At 34.6% G+C, this 18,738-nt stretch overlaps 1 protein-coding gene across 1 annotated transcript in view; it reads left to right on the top strand.

Moving 5' to 3' along the window:
* The window catches only part of LOC136030854 (EARP-interacting protein homolog), a 171,302-nt gene extending 162,360 nt beyond the window's left edge, over window positions 1-8,942 (top strand). The window contains exon 8 of the mRNA XM_065709909.1: window positions 8,925-8,942. Coding sequence (XP_065565981.1) covers window positions 8,925-8,927 — 3 coding nt within the window. The 3' untranslated portion in view covers window positions 8,928-8,942. The remainder of the gene's footprint in view (window positions 1-8,924) is intronic.
* The last annotated feature ends 9,796 nt before the right edge of the window (window positions 8,943-18,738 follow it).

Here is an 18,738-nt window from a genome sequence, read left to right as displayed (position 1 = left end):
TCGGAGACTTAGGTAAAATACTTTCAGATTCCGTCTACAATAAAAGAACCAATCAGAGACTTTGGTAAAATAGATCCAGGTTCCGGGTACAACAAAGGTACCAATCGGAGACTTTGGTAAAATACTTTCTGATTTCAGGCTACAATTAAAGCACCAATCAGAAAGTTGGGCAAAATAATAAATTGTCTTGTTAAATAAATCGAGATGTTAATTTTTAAAACCAAACGATATCTTGTTAATATTTGCATCGTTAGTCCTTGAAAACACGTATTTTTGACGGTTGTTCACATTTAAAACTTTTTTTTTCTATTCTGCTGTTTCCTCTAACTTCTACTAGATTTTACTTTATTATTTTTTTTTTTTTAGTAAGATTAGTGTTGAAATCAAGTATTTTGTTTTTTTACTATTTTTTTTTTATTTGATTCAGTTTTTAAATATTAGCCTCGATTCCCTAGATATCTCAAGGAACAAATGAACATTGATTTTTTTTTTTTAATAGTTGTTAGGTCAGAACTTCAACATATTATTAAGGAGGAGACATCCAGATGCGTGACATCATTCAGGAATTAGGCATCAGTCAAATACGAGACATAAGTTTAATATGAGTAATTTAATGTTTGCCAAATGTCTTGCATCAAATAAAATTATTGCTAGCGTTGATTATGATGAAAATTAATAACATATAAAATAATATATATAAAATGACCTTCAGAGTTGTTCTTACTGTTCAGTTAAAGTTTTTGTCGCTTAGTTTTTCTGTTTGGATGGATCTAGGTTGAATCCGATTTGTCTTTAGTAATAAATCAGGAGGACTATGAAGAAAAAAAAAATGCTAGTTGGAAGTGTGTTGCGCAGCAATATTATCTAAAAAAAAACAAAGGACGTCAATGTGGGGATGGCCAGAGTCCCTTCTAGTTTTTCTCCCAGGATTTTGAAAAACAGCTTTTTTGGGTTATTTTCATTGAAAATGCTCTGTTTTTGTATCTTCAGTAAAACAAATGAAAAAAACAAAACAAAGTTGCCCATTTTTCCTACACCTACGTGAATTGACGTCAATGGGTAAGGCTGAGGTTAACCAGTTTGACCAGGTTAACCAGAGGTTAACCCGTCACTGGTTGACCAGATTTACTTGCTTTTTATGGAACACACAAAAGAAGAAATAAAAGCATAATTGTCAATAGTTTACCGTGCTTGAAATTACTAGAGCTCTTTTAATTCCAACAAAACAACTTTTAAAGAGAAATTGAAGAATCAAAATACGTACAATAATTGAGATACGTACGTACAAATACGTACAATACGTACAAAATACGTCATAATTGAGCTTAAAGGCATCCAATTTGGCAGAATGGCACGCCAGTATTTCTCGCACTTATAATTGCCTTCAGGCAGTGAAAAAGCAAACACAGGTGCATTATCATCTATTTTGATCAAAATTTTGAGATAGCCATTTTGTTCGGCATAATCAAAAACCATAATAACTATGTCTTTGGGCATGAATTACTCCCCCACAATGCCTGGTGGAGGGGCTGCAAGTTACAAACTTTAACCAGTGTTTACATATAGTAATGGTTATTGAGAAGTGTACAGACGTTTTCAGGGGGATTTTATTTTGTTAGGGGTTGGGCTGAGGAGAGGGGGCTATGTTGGAGGATCTTTCCTTGGAGGAATCTGTCATGGGGGAAGAAAAATTCAATGACAAGGGCGCAGGATTCTCTGGCATCAAACAGTTCGTGGTAACGAACTGTAGTAAGGAGCGACCCGGCTCAATAGTAACCAAAACTCTAAAAAATGGAATTTTGATATCAATAGCTACATCAAAAGAATCGCATTTTAATGCTGATTTTAAATATATAAAATTCATCAAGTTTAGTGTTACTCATCAAAAGTAAAGAGCCTGAGAAAAATTTCCTTATTTAGGAAAATAGGGGGAAACACCCCCTAAAAGTCGTAGGATCTTAACAAAAATGACACCATCAGATTCAGCGTATCAGAAAACCCTACTGTAGAAGTTTCAAGCTCCTATCTACAAAAATGTGGAGTTTTGTATTTTTTGCCAGAAGACAAATCACGGGTGCGTGTTTATTTTTTTTCCCAGGGGTCATCGTATCGACCAAGTGGTCCTAGAATGTCGCAAGAGGGCTCATTCTAACGGAAATGAAAAGTTCTAGTGCCCTTTTTAAGTGACCAAAAAAATTGGAGGGCATCTAGGCCCCCTCCCACGCTCATTTTTTCCCAAAGTCAACGGATCAAAATTTTGAGATAGCCATTTTGTTCGGCATAATCGAAAACCATAATAACTATGTCTTTGGGGATGAATTACTCCCTCACAATCCCTGAGGGAGGGGCTGCAAGTTACAAAGTTTAACCAGTGTTTACATATAGTAATGGTTATTGAGAAGTGTACAGACGTTTTCAGGGGGATTTTATTTTGTTTGGGGGTGGGGCTGAGGAGAGAGGGCTATGTTGGAGGATCTTTCCTTGGAGGAATCTGTCATGGGGGAAGAAAAATTCAATGACAAGGGCGCAGGATTCTCTAGCATCAAACAGTTCGTGGTAACGAACTGTAGTAAGGAGCGACCCGGCTCAATAGTAACCAAAACTCTAAAAAATTGAATTTTGATATCAATAGCTACATCAAAAGAATCTCATTTTAATGCTGATTTTAAATATATAAGATTCATCAAGTTTAGTCTTACCCATCAAAAGTTAAGAGCCTGAGAAAATTTTCCTTATTTAGGAAAATAGGGGAAAACACCCCCTAAAAGTCGTAGGATCTTAACAATAATGACACCATCAGATTCAGCGTATCAGAGAACCCTACTGTGGAAGTTTCAAGCTCCTATCTACAAAAATGTGGAATTTTGTATTTTTTGCCAGAAGACAAATCACGGGTGCGTGTTTATTTGTTTTTTTTTTCCCCAGGGAACATCGTATCGACCAAGTGGTCCTAGAATGTCGCAAGAGGGCTCATTCTAACGGAAATGAAAAGTTCTAGTGCTCTTTTTAAGTGAACAAAAATTGGAGGGCATCTAGGCCCCCTCCCACGCTCATTTTTTCCCAAAGTCAACGGATCAAAATTTTGAGACAGCCATTTTGTTCAACATAGTCGAAAACCATAATAACTATGTCCTTGGGGATGACTTACTCCCCCCACAATCCCTGGGGGAGGGGCTGCAAGTTACAAACTTTGACCAGTGTTTACATATAGTAATGGTTATTGGGAAGTGTACAGACGTTTTCAGGGGGATTTTATTTTGTTTGGGGGTGGGGCTGAGGAGAGAGGGCTATGTTGGAGGATCTTTCCTTGGAGGAATCTGTCATGGGGGAAGAAAAATTCAATGAAAAGGGCGCAGGATTTTCTAGCATTACTATAAGAAAACAATGAAAAATAAACATGAAAACTTTTTTCAAATGAAAGGAAGGAGTAGCATTGAAACTTAAAACGAACAGATATTATTACGAATATGAGGGGGTTCTAATAATACTTTAGCATAAAGAGCGAGGTATTTAGGAGGAGATAAATACCTCGCTCTTTATGCTAAAGTATTTTTAGTAATTTCAACTATTTATTCTACGGCCTTTCTGATTCAGGGGTCATTCTTAAAGAATTGGGACAAAACTTACGATTTAGTGTAAAGAGCGAGGTATTAACGAGGGTACAAACCCCTCGTATACATAATAAAAATATAAGGTTATGAAAGTTTGTTACGTAAGTTAATTCTTAAGTTACATATATTTTTTACTAATAAAAACGTTCGTTAAAAATTAAAAGTTCTAGTTGCCTTTTTAAGTAACAGAAAAATTGGAGGGCAACTAGGCCTCCATCTCCACCCCTTATTTCTCAAAATCGTCTGATCAAAACTAAGAGAAAGCCATTTAGCCAAAAAAGAATTAATATACAAATTTCATTTTAATAATTTATGTGCGGAGAGCCAAAACCAAACATGCATTAATTCAAAAACGTTCAGAAATTAAATAAAAAAAAAACTAATTTTTTTAGCTGAAAGTAAGGAGCGACATTAAAACTTAAAACGAACAGAAATTACTCCGTATATGAAATGGGTTGTCTCCTCCGCAATCCCTCGCTCTTTACGCTTAAGTTTGACTCTTTGCCACAATTCTACTTTTTAAAACAATTAAAAGCTTTATCGTAAAGAGCGAGGGATTGCGGAGGGGACAACCCATTTCATATACGGAGTAATTTCTGTTCGTTTTAAGTTTTAATGTCGCTCCTTACTTTCAGCTAAAAAAATTAGTTTTTTTTTTATTTAATTCAATAGATAGAACTAAACCTAAATTCTTATGAACTGAGACGTAAGCCACCTACCATTGCACTTAAAAAAAAAAAAAAAAAAACTCATCGTGGCTCCTATCATTACAATTTTGACTCTTTTTTAAGGGTCAAAACCTTATAGAATAACAAGTAGGCTACAAAGATCTCAACATATTTTTCCTGTTTCCTAGTTGAACGTTCCCTATCCTCTAGTAGAAGGAGTATTGAACCTATCGATTTAAATAAAGAATAAATCATATTGAGAGACATAAATTTAATGTTCTAGTAAGTACAAAACTATTCAAAAGTTGTTTTTTAGACTTAAAACTTCAATTTTATGCCCCCTCCCCCTCAGTAGGAGGGGAATAACTTGCTAACTTGAAATTTACATTATACCCGTCCTGCTTCAACGAATCACTCTAAAGATTATCATTTATTTTCATTTCTTTTTTATTCTTAGCCTTTCTTTCTATTCTTTCCTTAATCACTTCCTCCTTTTGTTCCCTTTCCTTTTCTTCTTATTCTCGGGTGTAAATTTTCCCTCTTCTTTCTTCAGTTGCTGTTCCTCTTTTTCCTTTAGTCGCTGTTCCTCTTCTTTCTCTATGCGCCGCTCCTCTTTTTCAAACTCTAAAATCCTGTCGAAAAACTCAGAAAATTTTCTCGAAAAACAGAAAGTTTTCCTTTTTTTCTGGTCTTCCAGTTCTTCTGCGTTTGGCTCGCCCTCTGCTTCATTTTTCACATTTGCTGATGAAGGTTTTGCATCTGTAGGGATTTCTTTGTCCTTGGTGATTGCTTCAGCAACTTTCTTTTTCTCTCCTTCTCCGTCTTTATTTTTTTCTACAGTTGACTTTTCCTTTACTTCATTTTCAACATTTGCTGATGAAGGTCTTGCGTCAGCAGGACTTTTTTTGTCCTTGGTGATTTTTTCAGCAACTGTCTTTTTCTCTCTTTCTCTGTCTTTAGTTTCGTATGTAGTTGGCTCCCCCTCTACTTCATTTTTCACATTTGTTGATGAAGTTTTTGTGTCTGTAGAGATTTCTATGTCCTTGATGATTTTTTCAACAAATGTCTTTTTCTTTCCTTCTCTGTCTTTAGTTTCGTATGTAGTTGGCTCACCCTCTACTTCATTTTCAACATATGTCAATGAACGTTTTACTTCAGTAGGACTTTCTTTGTTCTTGGCGATTTTTCCAGCATCTTTATTATTCTCTCCTTCTCCGTTTTTAGTTCCTTCTGCAGTTGGCTCGTCTCCCACTTTATTTTCAACATTTGGTGATGAAGGTTTCGTGTCACTGGGGTTTTCTTTCTCATTGGGGATTTCTTCAACACCTTTCTTTTTCTCTCCTTCTCCGTCTTTATTTTCTTCTGTAGTTAGCTCGTACTCTACTTCATTCTCATTTGCTGATGAAGGTTTTGCACCACTAGGATTGTCTTTGTCCTTGCCGATTTCTTCAACAGGTGATGTGCTTACACAGTCCTTACTGGCTGTGCCCTTGTCAATAAGAATGCCATTGTCAAATCTAGTATTTTGTCTTGAACATTCCTCCGTTTCAAATTCTCTATATTTTTTAACAGCCCACCAAACGGATATTGTACAAAAGGAGGCTGAAACTCCAACAGCAAGAAACTTCATTATTGTATTCATTGTATGCGCTTTATATGATAACTCTGTAAAATTCACTGTATGAAGTAAGACTACACCATGTGGACTCGATATATATGGTACAGATGACGTCATTTTAGCAGTACTAATAAGCGCATGTAATGACGTCATTCATAAATACAAAAGGCTGCATTCAAGGTGCAACGTTAATGACGTCATATTAAAAGTCACATCCAAATATTGCAATAAAGTCATGTAAAGACAAATGGTGGCACAACATAATATTTATTTTTTATTGCACCAAGGCATTTGGGAAAAAATAGCAAGTCAAAGTTGATTCAGGGATGATAGCTTGTTTTTCGATTGATCTTCATTTTAAAGATTATAGCAAAAACAAACTGATGGGAATTTCGAAAGCTATCTGAAAGCCATCAAAATGGGTGTTGGGTTGCAATAAAAATTGCAACGAAATGAAACGAAAAATCTGACTTCTATTAAAAATCAACAAAGAGAGGTAAAACTCAACGAAAAGACAACAAACGAGACTGTGGCCAGTAGAGATAAAAAATGAAAGACTAAAACAACGCGGACGTTTTGACTGTACGCAAAATAGGCGTCCTCAGCACAAGAGAAGCAAAGATAAATACAAAAAAACCTAAGGTAAAAAAAAAAAAAATAAAACCACCACCAATATTAGTCAATACAATTGTCGCAACTATTAGAGTTACTTCAATGAAAAGATCAAAGCATTTGAGAAAAAAATTATAATAATTGAAACTAAATTAATTATTCTGTTGCGAAATAATCCTCTTGTTAGCTATTATTGAAGCAACTCTTTTTGTTCCAGTAGGTAATCTAGTCCCCTGTTGATTATGTAAAATCTTAATTCCCTTATTGACTATTGGTTCATTTTTCAAAAAAACAATCACAAATTGGGCCAATATTTAAATTTTCCGTGTCCCTATTTATTGAAAGATTAGCAAACATATGTTTTTAATTTCTATAGCCTCCCTCGCCCGCTGAGACAAACCCTATCATTAGAAATAGCCGTGGCCTCATCAAATAGTACAAAATCTTCAGGATGGAAAAACGTATGTTCATCCAGAGCCGAAACAAAAGTTTCAGGAGTTTCAAAAAAAAGTTTGGCTTGCTTAATTGTAGGGTTTTTTCTATTGAGTTGTGATGCTCAATAAACCTTTCAAGAAATTTTTGGTGAGTTCTACCAATATAAAATTTTCCATAAGAACAAGGAATTTTACACACCCCACTAACTAAATCTCTCCAGGTTATATTTCTTCCCGGAATTAAGGAAATTACTTATTGGTATCGCCGTGTGGAAGCATTTATCAATGTTATATTTACCTAAAATTCGTTTAAGCATCTACCCCAAAATAGGTACATAATGCCAAGAAATTAAACTTCCTGACACATTCAATTCTGAAGACTGCGGAACTTCAATAACCCTATTGTTATGTTTAATACGTCTATTTTTTATCATTTTATCAATGAATTTAATCGGGTAACTATTAGTAAATGAAATATCCCTCAAATAGAACAATTCAGAATGTAAGAACTCATGGGAACAAATTGTGAAAGTTCTATCCACCAGTGAATTCACAACCCTTTGTTTCACTGAAATAGGGTGGTACGAATGAAAATTTAAATACCTATCCCTGTGTGTAGGCTTTCTATATATTGAGAACAGTAAATGGAAATCACTTTTAATTAATAAGATATCAAGAAAAGGTAGTTTGTCGTTTTCTTCAAACTCCACTATAAATTTTATATATTTATCAAAGCTATTTAAATGTTTATGGAAATGGTCTAAGGAATCTAAACCGTTTTTCCAAATGCAATCCCCATCGTCCATGAAGCTGCCCCAGAAACAGTAAATGAAAATCACTTTTAATTAATAAGATATCAAGAAAAGGTAGTTTGTCATTTTCTTCAAACTCCACTATAAATTTTATACTTTTATCAAAACTATTTAAATGTTTACGGAAATGGTCTAAGGAATCTAAACCGTTTTTCCAAATGCAATCCCCATCGTCCATGAATCTGCCCCAGAAATGAGGGGAGAGCCTAAAACTGTGCGTAATTGAGGTTTCAATAGAGTCCATGAAAATATTTGCCAACAAAGAAGAGGGGGTTGTCCCCATAGCCAAAACAAACACCTGTTTGTAAAATTCACCTCTAAAACCAAAATAAGGAGAATTTTCATTTACAAGGAAAACCAACTTCATATTGACCTCAATATTCAAACTAGCTATGATCACATTGTATCAAATCAAAGTACTTTTGTAATTTCGCACTTTTTCAGATTATAATTCGAAAACATGGAAACCACAACAAAACTACAGAGAATTGAATTTTCCTCGAATCCTAAAATTTCTCAACTTATTAGTAAGATCAGTCAAATCTTTTAAATGTAATTTTTGTGTTTTAAATATTAAAGGTGGCATTGTATGATAAGAGAGGATGCAATGCCACCGACAACCCCTTTCCTAATTTTGCAAAAGGGGACGGAAAAGTTGACACATTGGGACGGAAGGGGACTCCCATCTTTTGAATTTTGAGTAGACCATAGATTTTGGGTGCGGAACAACCTCTTGAATAAAATTTATCATAAAATTGTGGGGTAATGTGTAAATGGTTTTTCAGCGACTCCAATTCCTTTTTTTTCGACTTTACATAAATATCCGTTGGATCAAAACAAGTTATTATTGGTATTATTTTTATATAGGTATTATTGTATTCAGTATGAAATAATTGTTTTAATAATGGATAATAATAATAATATTCAAATTATTTTATGATATTCTAAGAACTTTTTAAGGGATCATAAACCTTAAGGAAGTAGGATGAGGCGAAGATACGTCTCAAAAATAAACCAATAAAACTAAAGGATTTTTTTTTGTAAGGTATGCTACGATGATGTCTCTTTCTCTCTTTAATTTCAACCTACCAGTTGAGCTTTTTTTTATGATGGTTTAGTGGAATTGTTCGTAGCAGTTTGTTTTTCTTTTTTTCTGTTTTTTTTTTCAGTGACCCGTCGGCCTACTAGTGCTGGACGATTTTGGATATCGATATCGATATATTGGAACAAACATCAATATCAAGCATAGAAACATAAATATCGTTATCGAAAACAATATTTGGATATTTTTGGCTTTTTCTGGTATCTACCGATAAAAGTCCGGCAGTGAAAATCCAACATAGAAAATTGTTTCTCAAATGACCGAGAAGAAGACGAAGAAGAGTAATGTCCCCATTGACTCATGCATGCTGATGATCACCATGCATATCTGTATCCACAAGTTTGTATCAAAAGCTAAGGTGTCACAAGAGAAGCAAAGATAAATACAAAAAAAACCTAAGGTAAAAAAAAAAAATAAAACCACCACCAATATTAGTCAATACAATTGTCGCAACTATTAGAGTTACTTCAATGAAAAGATCAAAGTATCTGGGAAAAAAATTATAATAATTGAAACTAAGTTAATTATTCTGTTGCGAAATAATCCTCTTGTTAGCTATTATTGAAGCAACTCTTTTTGTTCCAGTAGGTAATCTAGTCTCCTGGTGATTATGTAAAATCTTAATTCCCTTATTGACTATTGGTTCATTTTTCAAAAGACAATCACAAATTGGGCCAATATTTAAATTTTCCGTGTCCCTATTTATTGAAAGATTAGTAAACATATGTTTTTAACTTCTATAGCCTCCCTCGCCCGCTGAGACAAACCCTATCATTAGAAATAGCCGTGGCCTCATCAAATAGTACAAAATCTTCAGGATGGAAAAACGTATGTTCATCCAGAGCCGAAACAAAAGTTTCAGGAGTTTCAAAAAAAAGTTTGGCTTGCTTAATTGTAGGGTTTTTTCTATTGAGTTGCGATGCTCAATAAACCTTTCAAGAAATTTTTGGTGAGTTCTACCAGTATAAAATTTTCCATAAGAACAAGGAATTTTACACACCCCACTAACTAAATCTCTCCAGGTTAAATTCTTCCCGGAATTAAGGAAATTACTTATTGGTATCGCCGTGTGGAAGCATTTATCAATGTTATATTTACCTAAAATTCATTTAAGCATCTACCCCAAAATAGGTACATAAGGCCAAGAAATTAAACTTCCTGACACATTCAATTCTGAAGACTGCGGAACTTCAACAGATGCGATCGCCGTGACAGTCCCTGTAATTTAGCCACTACAGAATCAAGCCTGTTAGTGGGGATGATCACTTGGCGAAGTTTTCACAACTTTCCGGATTTTAGCGGGGAATTTTTGGTTAAAGAAAAAACTGATCCACTCAAATCGTGGAAGTCTCGTAGTATGGGTCTCAAAAATGCCTATACGATGTTGTCATAAAATTAATGTCCATACCCACCACCAGTGCCGTTTCTCAGTGTAGATTTTTGAGTGTAGGCCCAATAGCAACCGAAAATCTGAGACAAGGAACTTTAATAACACTACACATTCCGAAAGAATTGGCTTTTAATTCTGATTCCAGATATGTAAAATTCGTCAAGTTTAAAGTACCAATCAAAAGCTAAAAGCCTGAGAAAGTAAGCAAGACTTTTGAGAAACGATGGAAACACCCCTAAAAAGTCAACGACTCTTAATGAAAACCATCAGATTGCACCATCAGATTCAGCATATCAGAGAACCCTACTGTAAAGGTTTCTAGCTTCCATCTTCAAAAATGTGAAATATTTTATTTTCTGCCAGAAGAAAGATCACAGATGCACGTTAATTTGGGCTGTTTTATTTTTTTGCCAGGGTGATAGTGTCAGAAAAATGGAAGTTTCCTATTTTGCGATCGAAAAAATTGAAGAACTGGACTCCCCCCTTTCATGTCCCTTTTTTCCCAAAATAATCCAATCAAAATTTTGAAATAGCCACTTCGATCAGCATACCTGAAATGTCAAATAATCATGTCATTGGGGATGACATGACCCCCCAGTCCCTGAAAAGGGGTTGTAAGCTATGAAATATATGAACTTTTTGTATTTTTTACATATAGTATATTCACAGCGAAGCAAATAGACATTTTTCGTGGAAGGGGAATTTTCCCTGGGGGGGATTTTCCATGAGGAGGAAAGTTTCTGGGATGTGCTTTCTGAGGGAAAACTTTACCCTGGGGAATTTAAAGGAAGTCCTATATGAAATTCTATCTATTTGACTTGCTTACTCTTTGTCAATTCAATTTCACATGTTGAGATATTCTGAAGAAATGGCACGGGTAAAATTTTCAAAGGTTCGAAATTGTTTGGGGGATTTTTCCGTCGGGGGGGGGGGCTCCTTGGGAGAAATTTTCTGTGAAGGAATTTTTCGCTTGATAAATATTCCATGGACATTAGGAGGAGAGTATATTCAGGAAAAATTAAACACGGAGGTAAGATTTCCGGGGTTGTTTGAAAAACAATTAGAAATTAAAAGAAAAACAAGTCTTTTTTTCAAATAAAATAGGCTGAAAAGAATTTTCCATGCAGAATTGACCGCAAGTAATTATCTGGGGCAAATTTTCCGCAGGGATGGAATTGTCTGGGGAAGGGGGATTTTACGCGGGACGAAATGTCCAAGGAGGAATTTTGTTGGGGAAAGTTTGGGAGTTTACTATGAAAATAAGTGTTTCTGGCATTATTTGAAAAACGAAAAGACATTAAAATAAAAAACAACGTGCTTAAACTAAAACTGTGGAGCAACATTAAAATTTAAAGCGAACAAAAATTACTACGTATATGAGACAAATGCCCCCTCCTCACTACATTGCTCTTTACGTTAAATTTTGAATTTTTGTCCCAATACCTTAAGAAGCACTCCTGAAACACAAGGGCCATTTCATATTTCATTATAATCACATTCTTTTATAATTTGATTTTTTATAATTATCTGATTATCGGAATAAATATATGAATTCATTTAGTCAATAAATTAATTATTAGTATTGTTATTCATAATTTAATTTTTTGGGGAAAAAGAATGTAATTATAACTAACTATATTATAATATAAATTCAAATTAAATTCTATATCTATAATAAATTCCAATATAATAGCTATATATTAAACAAATAAAGAGACTAAAATTAATCAAATTATTTGAAATAACAATGAGTAAATAAAATTCCTTTTAATCAATTAGACAAAAGAATTTTGAAAATCAAAATCTATTCTTTTTATTCTCTTTTTATTTATTCTCTTATTTTTTATTTATTCTCTCACAATTCATTCTCTTTTTAAGAATTGTACAACTATCCTTTGCCCTTTCATTCTCCTTGTATGAAAAAAAATCCTTGTATTTCTCTCATCTTGTAATATATTATAATTATTCTACTTATACTAAATGCGTTCTTTTTGCTATTAAATAAAAAAAACAAGTTTTTTCAACTGAATGTAAGGAGTGACATCAAAACTTAAAACGCACAGAAATTACTTCGTATATGAAAGAGGCTGCTTCCTCATCAACGCCTCGCTCTTTACGCTAAAGTTTGACTCTTTCTCTCAATTCTTCTTTCTAAAACAGTAAAAAACTTTAGCGTAAAGAGCGGGGCGTTGATGAGGAAGCAGCCTCTTTCATATACGAAGTAATTTCTGTGCGTTTTAAGTTTTGATTTGCAGCCCCTCCTGGGGGAGGGGCTGCAAGTTACAAACTTTGACCAGTGTTTACATATAGTAATGGTTATTGGGGAGTGTATATTTTGGCTCTTTCCAGAATATTTATCACCTCTTCTGCTTTTGAGGAAACATCTCTGTGAACATTAAAATTTGCAAGGGCGTTTAGCGATTCTTTGCTATTGAATTCTTTAGGTATCTTTTCACTGTTTTTAACGTGGAAAAATTCCTTTCAGCCGTGCTGGTTGAGACTGAAAATGACAAAACTGGTTGAAACTGACAGCAAGAATCTTCAATAGCATATGCACATTGGAGAAAAAGCTACTGTCGCATGCATATAGGGTGTTTATTGAAACAGCATTTTGTAGGCTGGTTCCTACAGCGCTTGAGGTTGATTCAACTATAAACTGGAAGTTGTTGCACGAAATCTCCGATTCTGCCGTTTAACTACTCCACCCAACCCCGGATAAATCGGTTTGATAAAATCCAACAAGCTTTTTGAAACGTTTTAAATCTTCTGGAGAAAGGAGTTTACTTGTCGTTACAAGGCTTCAAAGTCTACCGAGTATGTCCTTATATCTAGTAAACCTATTTTTGAGACTAACCAAGTCTCACCAAGTCTAACAAACAGTCTAACCAAGGCAGAAAAAGAGTACTGTTCCACCGTTTGTATCTGTGAATTTTACTTATTTTTTTTTTTTTTTTAAGATTGCTGGGTGTATCCTTTTGATAATCCCATGAAGCGTTATTTTTAGCCTAAGTCTTCCACCATTGATTCAAATCAATGAAGAATCCTTTTAAACTGTTTTCCTAATTTTTCCTTTGCTTTGATAAGAATAGACCCTAAATTTTCTGCATGATTGAAAGCACCAGCTAAATCAGCATCCGTTATAGCCCCCTCCCCCACTTTTTCTTACCTTTAATAATATCTGATCAAGATTTTTAGATAGCTCTTTGATTCAGCATAGATAAAACGTCTGGTTTCCTTCAGGATGGGGGTAAAGGTGAGATTCGGACGGGGAGAAGTTTCCGTGAAGAGAACAGTTTCTGGTGAAATTTTCCGGCAGATATTTAAAAACAGGGGCAGTAAGTTGTGCAGTTTACTGCCTATTTGCATTTATTTTTTGTTATTAGGAAATACAGAGATTTTTTTGAGATAGCCCTTTGATTCAGCATAGATAAAACGTCTGGTTTCCTTCAGGATGGGGGTAAAGGTGAGATTTCGGACGGGGAGAAGTTTCCGTGAAATTTTTAAGAGGGGATCTTTCCTTGGGAGAAAGAAATTTTCTGGGGAAAATTCACAGCAAAAGGGAGAGAAGAATTCTCGGCACAACGATCACTGAAAAAACAATTAGAAATTAAAATAATTAAAAAAGTCAAACTAAATTTAGAAGTATTTTTGCAGAGGGAGTTCTCGGGGGAGAATTTTCAGCGAGGAAGGAATAGTTTGGGAGAAATTTTTGGAGAAGGGAGGCTAATAAGCAGGAGTAATATTTTCATGAAGGAAATTTTTCATGGGGAGGGATTTTCTGGGGAAATATTTCATGGATAAGGGAAGTGATTTTCCCCGGCATGATTTGAAAAATTGTCCAAAATAAAGGATAAAAAAGCAAGCTTTTTTAAATTAAAGTATAACACAACGTTAAAACTTAAAATAAACAAGAATTATGTTGTTAACTATGGGCGCTATTCATTCCTCAATTGCCGTCCTTTACTTTAAAGCTGGACTTTTCTGCCCAGTTCTTCAAGAACAACAGCTAAAACACAGGGAACGTTTAATTGGATTACAAAAAAATGACAGAGTCAAACTCAAAACAAGCAAAAATTAACATGAGTAGGGCTGACAACCTTCATGCTTTCTCAAGAGCAGAACATAATTTGCACTTAGCTGAAAAAAAAGTTTGTCATATACATATACAGGCATTTATTCCTTAAAGTTTCAATAATTTTTCTTTTATTAAAGTAAAAAAAGTGAAAACTTTCAAAATATTTTGGTTTCAGTAGAGTATAAATTATGTTCTGGTTTGCAAAGGTATGGGGATTGTCAGCCCTACTCATGCTAACTTTTGCTCGTTTTGAGTCTGACTCGGTCATTTTTTGTAATTTTTGTTTGTTTTGGGTTTCATTTATTTATTAATGGTTATTTGTGGTAGTTTTACGCTTGGAAGATTATTTGACGTTGATTCTGCTTATTTTTGGCCTAGTGGGGGTCTTTACTTTTCTTTGAAAAACTTGTTTTGCGGGAAAAGCTTTTAAATTAATTTCCGTTTGGTTATTGTCATAGTTTTTTCTAGGGAAACTTTACAACAATTTTTAATCCCTGCACAAATAGTATTGTTTACTTTAATTTTATACCTCCTTAAATTGACCTGACAAATAAACGTTGATGTCATTCCCAAAGCTTTGTTTATAATTTTTGAGAACCTGGATACATTTACATTCTTTTGATTTGTTTAAATTTTAAGAGTGGAGGTAGTTATTGTAATAGCCCTGAAAGTTTCAACTTAATACCCCCAGTCGTTCTCGATAGAATGCTGAGGTTTCTTATGAGGTTATGCACGCAGTTGCCTTTTGAATTAGTTTTAAAGCAACAACTATTACTACTACTACTAACAACTCACCACAGTACCAAGCCACCTGAGGCAAACACAGCTATGCACGCTCTTCGTCCATCCCACTCTACAGAAAACCTCCCTCTTTACAGCCTCTGAGGAAGTTCCCATTTCATTCAAACCTTTCTTTATGACATCTTCCCACCCTACTCGCAGACGAACTTTTTTCTGTTTAGCCCTAGATGGTTCGCTAAAAAGGACAATCTTTGGCAATCTATTATCCTTCATCTGCAGAACGTGCCCTAGCCATCTCAGCCTTTCTCTCATTATAGCCTTAGAAAGCGGGATTGAACCAAACTTTTCATATGGCCTACTGTTTGAAATACGGTTAGTCAGCCGGGTAGCAAATCTTCATCTGCTTTTCGGAGTGCCCATGCTTCAGAGCCATACTTGACAGCTGTCATCACTGTAGATTCCAATATTCTAACATTTGTTTGCATATTTATTTTAATATTCTTCCAAACTTGTTTTAACTATGAAAAAACACCTCCTGCCTTGGCTGTTCTACTTTTAACATCTACACTGCTCCCACAGTCTTTACTGATGATACTACCAAGGCAAGTGAAACTGTTAATCTGATCAATCATTTCGTTGTCCAACGTCACCTTTTCATCGTCACTTATTCCTTGCCTTGGTGACTTATTCTTCTCAATTTAGGATTTTCAATCCTATTCTAGCACCCTGAACTAGCAAAACTTCTAAAAATCTATTTATTTTGCTCAAACTTTCATCTAGGATGCTTAAATCGTCAGCATAATCTAAGTTCGAGTGACTTTTTTTCCCATTTGATTCCGTGGTCTCCCATTGCCTTTCCTGTGCTTCTTAAGACAAAATCTGTTCAAATGATCCATACAAAGGGCGATAAAACACAACACTGCTAAACTCCTGATTTAATATGAAACCAGCTGATGACCTCATTTCCTACCTTAATCTCAGCAGTGTTATTCTCGTACATAACACTAATCATTTATAGTATTTGTCTAGTATACCATACAAGGATAAAACCTTTGCTAAAGCACTTCCCTCAACAGAATCGAACGTTTGGTCATAATCTATAAAACCAAGAACCAAAGGTATTTGACAACACAAGTACTTCTCAATTATTAGCCTAAGAGTGAAAATTTGGTCGAAACATCCTCTTTTTTTCTAAAACCACACTGTTCTCGTCGTAAAATTTTGTCTAAAGCATTTCTCAGTAAAAAATGATCATATTACTTAATAACATACTACATACCGAGACTAGACTATTGCTTCGATAATTGCCACAATCACTCTTGTCACATTTTTTATACTGTGGTTTAATTAAGATTTTTCTAAAATCGCTATGCACTTCTTGTTCTTCAAAAATCGTATTCATAATCTTCAGCAACTTATTTCTAACCTAATAGCAGCCATGTTTGAGAAACTCCTTTACCACAATACTGTCGCTAATTATTCCTTACAAAATAAATGCTCCTTCACATCCAAAGTATCTCAAATCTTTCCGTTTTTCTCTATACTTCTATACCTTTTCCTGCAACCCTGTCTTGGTTTAGCACACTTTCAAATTACTATGTCTTTCTCTTTTCAACCCTTTTCTTATCACTAATTGCCCCGTTCGTATCCTTAACCGGGACAAGTCAAGAATAAACTACTATCTCTCAATTTATTGACATGCCAGTACAACATTTTATTATTATTCTTTTTATCTGCATCTTCGAGATACTCGGCAATTTTAACCAAGGCCTCCACTTTACATCTCTGTAATTTATATTTTAAACCTTTCTCCACTTTATTTAAATTCCTTTTGTTTTCATATGATCTACCACTCAGATAATCCTTGTACACGCCCCTTCTCTTCTCTATTAAACATATTTTCCACTATTAGTCCTAGCTGCGGTCCAAAATTTTTTTCCCAAGACACCATCAGCAACTTCACAAATAGTTCTCCTAAAGTTATTTCGTCCAACTCCTGCATTGTCAAATTTTAAGCTCTCCAGTTTAATACTCAAATTTTCCTGGAAAGTTTCTCTCAAATTCTCATCCTGGAGTCTATCAGCATCATAAATTCTCAGGAAGTAGCTATCCTTCCGAAATTTCAGCTTTAAATTAACCCTAGACACTACCAGATGGTGGTCTTTACTTTTAACATCAATAGCAGTACTCCTATATACCTTAGTATCATATATTGATCCTGCAAGTCTTCGGTTTAAAATTACAAAATCAGTAAGGTGTGCTGTCTTACCATCACCGGAATACCATGTTAACTTATGGGCGATTTTATGACCAAATACCTTACTGATTATAACTGGATTGTTATATCTAGGAAATTGTAACAATCAGTAGCAATTACTGTTTTTTTCCTACACCAAATTTATCTAGATTATAACTCCATCTATCCCTATTTCTACTGACATGGACTTTAAATCTCCTAATAAAAACACAGTATTTCTACCTGGAACCCTGTTTGTTTACTCCTGTAACTGTAATCAAAATTCATGGTATCTTCATCCGTTCGTTCTACAGGGGCATATAGTACTATAACTAATACCCTGAACTTTTTAGTCAAAGCATTTAGGCCGGCTTAGGACAGCAAGAAGTCCCTGGGACCTCCAGCAGAATAGAGGCTTTGTGCAATTCTAGGCCCATCTTGGTCATAACAAAGTTTTCAGCACTTGGCGATGCTCTTCTAAAAAGAGTCGAAATCCTGCACAGACAGTCTCAAGCTTATTATCTCTGACTCATCATATATTCATGCCTAAGAATATTAAATAAAAAAAAAAACAAGTTTTTTAACTGCAAGCAAGGAGCGATATTAAAACTTAAAACGAACAGAAATTATTCCGTATATGAAAGGGGTTGTCCCCTCCTCAGTGCCTCGCTCCTTACACTAAAGTTTGACTCTTTGTCACAACTCTACTTTTTAAAACAGTTGAAAACTTTAGCGTAAGGAGCGAGGCGTTGAGGAGGGGACAACTCCTTTCATATACGGAATAATTTCTGCTCGTCTTAGGTTTTAATGTCGCTCCTTACTTGCAGTTAAAAAACTTATTTTTTTAAATTTAATTTTTGAACGTTTTTTAATTAATGCGTGTTTTGATTTTGGCTCACCGCACATGAGTAATTAAAACGAAATTTGTATATTAATTGTTTTGGCTAAATAGCTTTCTCATAGTTTTAATCGGACGATTTTGATAAAAAAAAGGGATGAAGGAGAAGGCCTAGTTGTACTCCAATTTTTGGTTACTTAAAAAGGCAACTAGAACTTTTTTCTTTTTTTCAACGTTTTTATTAGTAATAAAATACGTAACTTACGAATTAGCTTATGCAACGAAATTCCATATTTATATATTTTTATTACGTGTATGAGTAGGTCCCCCCCTCGTCAATACCTCGCTCTTTAGACTAAAGCTTCGATTTGATCCCAATTCATTAAGAATGACCCCTGAATCACAAAGACCGTAGAATAAATAGTTGAAATTACAAAAAAATACTTTAGCGTAAAGAATGAGGTATTGTGGAGGAGACGATCCCCCTTATATACGTAATAATTTCTGCTCGTTTTAGGTTCTAATGCTGCTCCTTACGTCCGCCTGAAAAAAAATTTAGGTGTTTTTTCGTTTTTTTTTTTTTAATAATGCTAGAAAATCC

This window comes from Artemia franciscana, chromosome 9 (genome assembly GCF_032884065.1).
Source record: "Artemia franciscana chromosome 9, ASM3288406v1, whole genome shotgun sequence".
NCBI classification, from domain to species: Eukaryota; Metazoa; Arthropoda; class Branchiopoda; order Anostraca; family Artemiidae; genus Artemia; species Artemia franciscana.
This window is presented reverse-complemented; position numbering and strand designations above follow the sequence as displayed.